We start from the raw sequence: 7,583 nt of genomic DNA, 5'->3' as shown, positions 1-7,583 counted from the left end.
AGTTGATGTGAAGGTCTAGTGTACTGGGGTTCATTTTATACACACCTGAGACCTAATTGATCCATTATTAGTCACATGTTAAGCTCAAATGTCAAGGCGACAACACTTATGTCTTTGCAAAAATTGACTCAATGGGCTTTACCAAGCTGTGAATATTAGAATACTTTTTGACAGTTTCGTTTTGCACTGAAACATTATTACCAAAGCTTTTGGGATTAAAATGAGCTTTTTCTTGTAAAAAAAATCTTGATTAGAAATATATTTCAGCAGCACTTCAAGTCAATGTGTACACAAGCGACAAGACTTTTGTCAGGGACTGTACATTCATAAAGTCTCTCAGTGGAATTGCACGCACCAGCCACTAGTGGGAGACAAAAATATGATGTTTCCATGTTTATTAACGTTTGTTCATACATGCAGAAATTTCCAAACCCCTTCAATATAAAATATCAGTCCCCCTAAGATTAAATTGATGCTTTAATTCCCGGTTTCACAGATGAGGCTTAAGATTCTGAGACAGATTCTTAAGATTCTGTCTCAAAATGGCCTCCATGGTCGAATCAGTGCCCAGAAGCCAGCACTAAACAAAAGACAATTGAAAAACCCTGTGGCATCTGCCAAGGCCCACAGCCTGCTAAAAGGATGGACGCTGGAAAATGGCAGAAGGTGGATTTTTCAGATGAATCTTCTGTTGAATTACACCACGGTCGCCGCGAATATTGCAGGAGACCTACTGGAGCCCGCATGGATCCGAGATTCACCCAGAAAACAGTGAAGATTGGTGGCGGAAAAATCATGGTCTGGGGTTACATCCAGTATGGGGGTGTGCGAGAGATCTGCAGGGTGGAAGGCAACATCAATAGTCTAAAATACCAAGAAATCGTAGCTACCTCTTATATTCCCAACCATAAAAGAGGCCAAATTCTGCAGCAGGATGGTGCTCCATCGCATACTTCCATCTCCACATCAAAGTTCCTCAAGGCGAAGAAGATCAAGATGCTCCAGGATTGGCCAGCCCAGTCACCAGACATAAAAATCATTGAGCATGTGTGGGGTAGGATGAAAGAGGAAGCATGGAAGACGAAACCATAGAATATTGATGAACTCTGGGAGGCATGCAAGACTGCTTTCTTTGCTATTCCTGATGACTTCATCAATAAATTGTATGAATCCTTGCCAAACCGCATGGATGCAGTCCTTCAAGATATTAAATTTGGATCTCACAGCACCACTACTTAATTTGCTGACATATTTTTGTATTTGCAGTAAATTTGTTCAATTTCTGTATAGGCGACAAAAATTTGACCTTTCTGTCTTGATTAAATGATAAATCTTTTTTCAGTGAAACTAATTTATTTCAGTGCATTAAACGTCATTTGGGAGGGTTTTAGCTTTTCATATGAGCTATTTCTAACACCAATTGATTAACTAAAAGTCAGGTTAATAGCAGGTGTTTCTACAAAATATATAAGCGACAAGACTTTTGTCAGGGACTGTATATAAGTGTCAGGAATGTTTTCTAATTAATAATTTCAATGAAAAAAATAACAAATTATGAATAATTTACTGCCATTTTGTGAATAGTATGTCTAAAAAAAATTAATTGTAATCTGATTACACGCTTTTTAAAACATAATTCAATCTAATTACAACTACTTAAAGGAGAAGTCCGGTGTGATTTTGACCTAAAGTGTATTGAATCATGATACCGAGTGTGAACGTACCTTGCATATTTCATCTCGGTTTGTGTCCAGCTGTCCGAAATCTGGGGTCAGTTAGCCGATGCTCACAACAGGTTGTCAATGAGAGTGAACAGGGCATCGGAATAGCCATGTAAATAAATCACTGTTTTACGCCATTTACGAGGCACAAAGTAGCTCCACACTTCATCGGTAGACTTCCAAGGGCCCTGACATTTAAAACGAGACATTGAGAACTCAGAAAAAGCACCGGTAGTTTATTTACAAGAAGATTTATACAGACAGTACCTGGGAAAGAAAATCCGGTCGCCGCCATCCTGAACTTAGTCACGATAAATCGAGTGTCGAGCACCAATGAATTTATCAGGTTATCAACGTATCAGGTTGTAGTTTCCTTCGTGCTCGACACTCGACTTATCGTGACTACATTTAAGATGGCGGCCACCGCTCTGTTCCTGGTGGAAGATGTCTGTATAAATCTTCTTGTAAATAAACTACCGGTGCTTTTTCTGAGTTCTCAATGTCTCGTTTTAAATGTCAGAGCCTTGGAAGTCTACCGATGAAGTGTGGAGCTACTTTGTGCCTCGTAAATGGCGTAAAACAGTGATTTATTTACATGGCTTTTCCGATGCCCTGTTCACTCTCATAGACAGCCTGTTGTGAGCATCGGCTAACTGACCCCAGATTTCGGACAGCTGGACACAAACCGAGATGAGATATGCAAGGTACGTTCACACTCGGTATCATGATTCAATACACTTTAGGTCAATATCACACCAGAGTTCTCCTTTAAAGTGTCCTTTTTTGAAAAGACTGCTAAATTTAATTTGCAGAATACAGTTTTGTAAAAATTATCCTCAAACTTAAACTAGAACTAGACATTTACGTTAATGGCAAATATGTTTTAGGCCTCTCAAATGCTAGTCTTATTTAATTTAATTTTTTAACTTTTCAGTCAGGGCTCAGAAGTTACAGTCATGTCATTTATGACTTGTATACAGAGTATATTTTTAAATAATATTTAATACATTTCTTTCACTTCTCTTACTGTGAATTTTCACAGAGCTTGTCCCAATCTAACGACCTGTAGAAAAGTTAACTAATGAAAACTACTCTTATTTAATCTGGTCTGTCAAATAAGTACTTCAACGTTCACTTTTTAGGGTATACATATGGCTTATTCTATAATTTCATGTCCATTGATAATACTAATATATTTTTTCAATGTCAGTTTTTACAATGTCCTCTATTTATTTGAGTTAAAAAATAAAAAATAAAAAATGTTAAAGTCAATATTATCCATGTTAAATTTACCACTCTACAATCTAAATACCTTAAAAAGAATAAATAGATTAAGTTTAAATATAATTTTGTTTTTAAAAAGAAAATATTTTATTTTACTCTTTACTCCAACAAATTTCTGTTTCCCCTGACATCTAAAAAAATGTTTTATCACAAAACCATGTGACATCATTTTCTTCTACAGCAGAAACACATTATGGTGAATGTCCTTTTCATTTTTTTCTATATTTGATATCCAGTGACCTATTGTTGGTTTGCAATATTTTTATAATACATTTGGTTGGCCAGACAAGGCCTGCCATTAAAATTATGAGCCACCTTGTGGCAGAGAATGAATTTGCATATACAATAAGCCTTTATTGCTGTTTATGGTCAGATCTATGCAAATATCGACCCATGTTTTTACGCAGCAAACAAAGTTGTAAATGGGAAAGAAGTTAATGTGCCTTCAAAAAATCTCAACAATTAAGACAAATATTAATTAATAAATATAATAAATTATATGCTTGATTTATCCCTTTTAATGGTCTAATGGCTGAAATGCCATGGTATAAAATTTTAGTTTTTGTGAAAACCTGTATCTGAACTGTAAATCATGGCATTTTATGGCTTAATATGTTACTGTAGACATTGTCCAACTCATACTGTTCATTTTACTTGTGCAACTCTTAAAGATGGTCATAAATAGCATAAAATTGAGATACCCTATAAATAGTGAAATAAAATTTCTTTCTTGATAATTGTGTATTGAAAATATTTTTGATTGACAATCAGACTCCTGTCTGATTTCCTATATTTTACAAATTGAATAGGACCAGATTTTGAAATTTTGCGACCCCTGAGCACTTATTTTTCAATATTTGTAGCAATAGCCAACAATACATTGTATGGGTCTAAATTATAATTTTTTTCTTTTATGCCTAAAACCATTCTGATATTAAGTAAAGATCATGTTCCATGATATTTTGTGCATTTCCCACCATAAATGTATAAAAACTTATTTTTAATTAGTTAATTACTACTTTTTAATTAGTAATATACATTGCTAAGAACTTCATTTGGACAACTTTAAAGGCGATTTTCTCAATATTTAGATTTTTTTGCACCCTCAGATTCCAGATTTTCAAATAGTTGTATCTCGGACAAATATTGTCCTTTCAGAAAATTGACCCTTATGACTGGTTTTGTGGTCCAGCGTCACATTTATCAAATGAAACCAACAGTTGTTTTATTGAGAGATACTTTTTTCTGATGCGAAATGTACCCTAAATTATAGAATGACTCTTATATTCACATGATGTCTCTGTCAGTGTTAAGGGTTACGCATTACAAGTAACCAAGTTACGTAATAATATTACATTTTCCAAGTAACTAGTAAAGTAATGCGTTACTTTTTAATTGACAAGAAAATATCTGAGTTACTTTCCCCCCATTTATTGATTAAAAGCTCTCCTGTCCCCATGTTGAGAGAAATTGTGAGTAAGATGTTACTTTAGTTCTAGAATAAATGTGAACATGCATTAATTCATCTCACTCACTAAAAAAAGATACAGTATTCCTCAAAATGAATAAAAACAGTGAAATTCAATGCAAACCTGCAATAATTAAATGTTAAATAATACAAATATCCTTTTTGTATTTAATCCCATTTAATTAACCAATGTCTTTGCTGCCGATCTTTGATGATCAAATCATCCATACTAATAAGCAAAAATTACTCAAGATAATCTAACATTTGTTTTCCTTTTTTTAATTGCTGAAGAGTTGACTTTTTTCTTCTGCGGTCTACTGTACAGACGTCAATTTACTTTTCTCTAAGCCTGAGGCTTTTGGTGTAAAAAGGCTTTTACATTTGCCTAAAATTTAACTTTTTATATTAAAAACGAACAAGCAAGCCCTGCCCAGATTTAAAAAGTAACGCTAAAGTAACGTAACACAGTACTTTCCATATAAAGTAACTAAGTAACATAACTCAATATTGTAATGCATTACTTTTAAAAGTAACTTTCCCCAACACTGGTCTCTATAACAGTAGACGAGGACCGTCTATTCCTCATAGCCCATGTCTGACTTACGGCGTCCCCTCAAACGGAACCAAACTTCCCATGCTCGCCAGGAATAAATGATTGTCTAGGTGTGTTTTGTGCTCCCCAGGCGGAGAAAAGATCCCCGGGACCACCATGGTCCTAATCCATCAAGGAGCAGTCAGAGTGGAGCCAGAGCCCGTGACAGCCATTCAGGAGGGGGGCCAAAGGCCGACCGCAGGACCCTGACCCCCCGTCACCAGCACCGCCGCCGACGGCACGACACGGACTCGTCCTCTGACGGCCACCGCGCTGCTCGAGGCTCCCCGTCACAAAGCTACCGGCGGCGCCACGATAGCAGCTCAGACGACTGATGCCCCGCTATTGGCCCTTTATCCACACCTCCTCACCCTGAGAATGGACTCCATCAGCCCCTTTGTCAGACTCTGGACAACTTAGGCCAAAAGACGTGGCAGATGCATGTGCAGCAGACCAGTGTGGATTTTTGGGTACATTACACTTTTCCTGTAAATGAAGAGTAAAACCTCACCGTCAGACTCATTAGGATGGTGTGTACACAAAGACCGCATTTCCTTTAGTAACTCTACTTTTTTAATGGTGAATCTCAGGAAGTCTGTTCAAAACTTCCTTTTGTCACATTTCCTCAAATTTACGTTTGAGTCAAGAAAATAAGGCACGTGCCTCATTTTCTTGACTCAAACTTAAAATTGACCATGAAAATTTGACATAAAACACTCAAATAAAAAAGATGAATACATCATTTGTTGTACTGATTTGTGCAGATTCTGATTTAAAGTTTGTTTTATTATAGCAATCTGGAATGGAAAAAACTCATAAAGTATCAAAATATTAGGGTTATAATTAGGGAAAAAATTGGCATGAAATATCACAATGCAGAAAATATTTATAGTCCTAAATACAGGCTTTGAAATCAATCTTTCTTTTTTTAAAGTGAAATGTAACCTGGACCCTGGACATGTTTTAGTCTTCGATGCATAAGAAGAATCACTTTTTATTATTGTACATGTTTGGTGAAATAAACCGTGTTTTTAAAATGTGGAGTCGTCAAATCTTTAATACACCTTAAACTTTTTTTAAAGGTGCCATAGAATGCATTGATACAATATTTTAAATTGTTCTCTGATATCTACATAGAAGGTATATGGCATAGGAAAGGGCAAAAATTCTCCAGAAATGGTTTTACAGGTCCATTTACAACCTTAGTGATTTGTCCCTAGAATTAAATGGTCTGTTATTACCTTATTTGGAAGGTTCATGAATAATAATGATGAGCTCTGCTCTGATTGGCTCATTTCAGTAGCTCGCACATGAAGGAAAATATATATTTAATCATGGAGCTCGAGCCGCTATTAATATGCGGTTTATTGAAACTGCCGTTTTGAATGCACCATCATTTTACTTACACTTTTGTGATTGCACATAAGTTTAGATGCTTGTTAGTGATGCTCAGGATCTGTAAATCATTCGCCATCGTCTGTGCAGTCATCTCTTCAGCTCTCCATTTATGTGGTAAGTGAAATCTTATGTACTGCAATGTAACAGGCTAGCACTAGCAGTAAGCTAACCGTGTTCCTTCAGCTTCTCGCCTTATTGTATTAGGGCACGTTATTGGTTTTCTTTGCCTTTCTGAGTAAGTTACAGACACCAACCATCCCTGCACTTAACATCTCCTGCACAACCTGGAACATAACATTTATTCCAGTGATCTGCCATTTTCGCTATTGTCCTAGCTTTGTTTTTTGTTTTTATCACAATAGCCTACCCGCAGAACTTCTGATGATTGGGCGATGCAAATGTTGGGGGCGTAACTATTCATGATCCCGACTATTACGTAATAGTTGGTGTTATGTTAGAATTAGCCTATTTTCAGTGGTCTTTTGCAAACACCAGATTTATATAAGAAGGAGGAAACAATGGTGTTTGAGACTCACGGTATGTCATGTCCATGGACAGAACTGTTATTATTCAATTATGCCAAGGTAAATACATTTTTCCATTCTATGGCACCTTTAAGGAAAAAAAGTCTTTGAAAACGATACCATTATCATCTGTGTGTAAACTTTGAAAATTGTAAATTTGTTAATGTCATGCAAGTGCGTTTCACATGTTTGTGTAGTGTTTCTTTAGAAAGACCACCTACTGGTCTGGCATGCATTATACAGCATTTTGAATTGATTTTGCAGATCTGTATGAACAGCAATCATTTTGTCTGTATGTGAAAAAAACATAAAGTAAAACTTTTTAAAGGTTTAACTAATAAGATGCTGCGGTGGCAATGCATCCAGCACTCTCCTTCTGAAGAGTGCGACTGAATTTTCTTTAGTAACTGTACTTTATAATGTTGAATCTCAGGAAATCTGTCCAAAACATGTCTTTGGTTCACACATTTCATCAAATTTTGAATGAAGCTTGTTTCAGGCTATTAAAATTGACCATCAAAATTTGTGACATAATTTTACCCCAAAATAAAAAGTTTGCACTTTGTTATAATTGTGCAAATGCTGATTTAGAAAAA

General features: G+C 35.9%; 1 protein-coding gene across 1 annotated transcript in view; it reads left to right on the top strand.

Moving 5' to 3' along the window:
• c10h1orf35 (chromosome 10 C1orf35 homolog) overlaps positions 1–6,208 on the top strand; it is a 15,741-nt gene extending 9,533 nt beyond the window's left edge. The window contains exon 8 of the mRNA XM_073848676.1: positions 5,157–6,208. Coding sequence (XP_073704777.1) covers positions 5,157–5,400 — 244 coding nt within the window. The 3' untranslated portion in view covers positions 5,401–6,208. The remainder of the gene's footprint in view (positions 1–5,156) is intronic.
• The last annotated feature ends 1,375 nt before the right edge of the window (positions 6,209–7,583 follow it).

This window comes from Garra rufa, chromosome 10, assembly GCF_049309525.1.
Source record: "Garra rufa chromosome 10, GarRuf1.0, whole genome shotgun sequence".
Lineage (NCBI taxonomy): Eukaryota > Metazoa > Chordata > Actinopteri > Cypriniformes > Cyprinidae > Garra > Garra rufa.
Note: the sequence above shows the minus strand (reverse complement) of the source record. Positions and strands in the feature narration are given on the sequence as shown.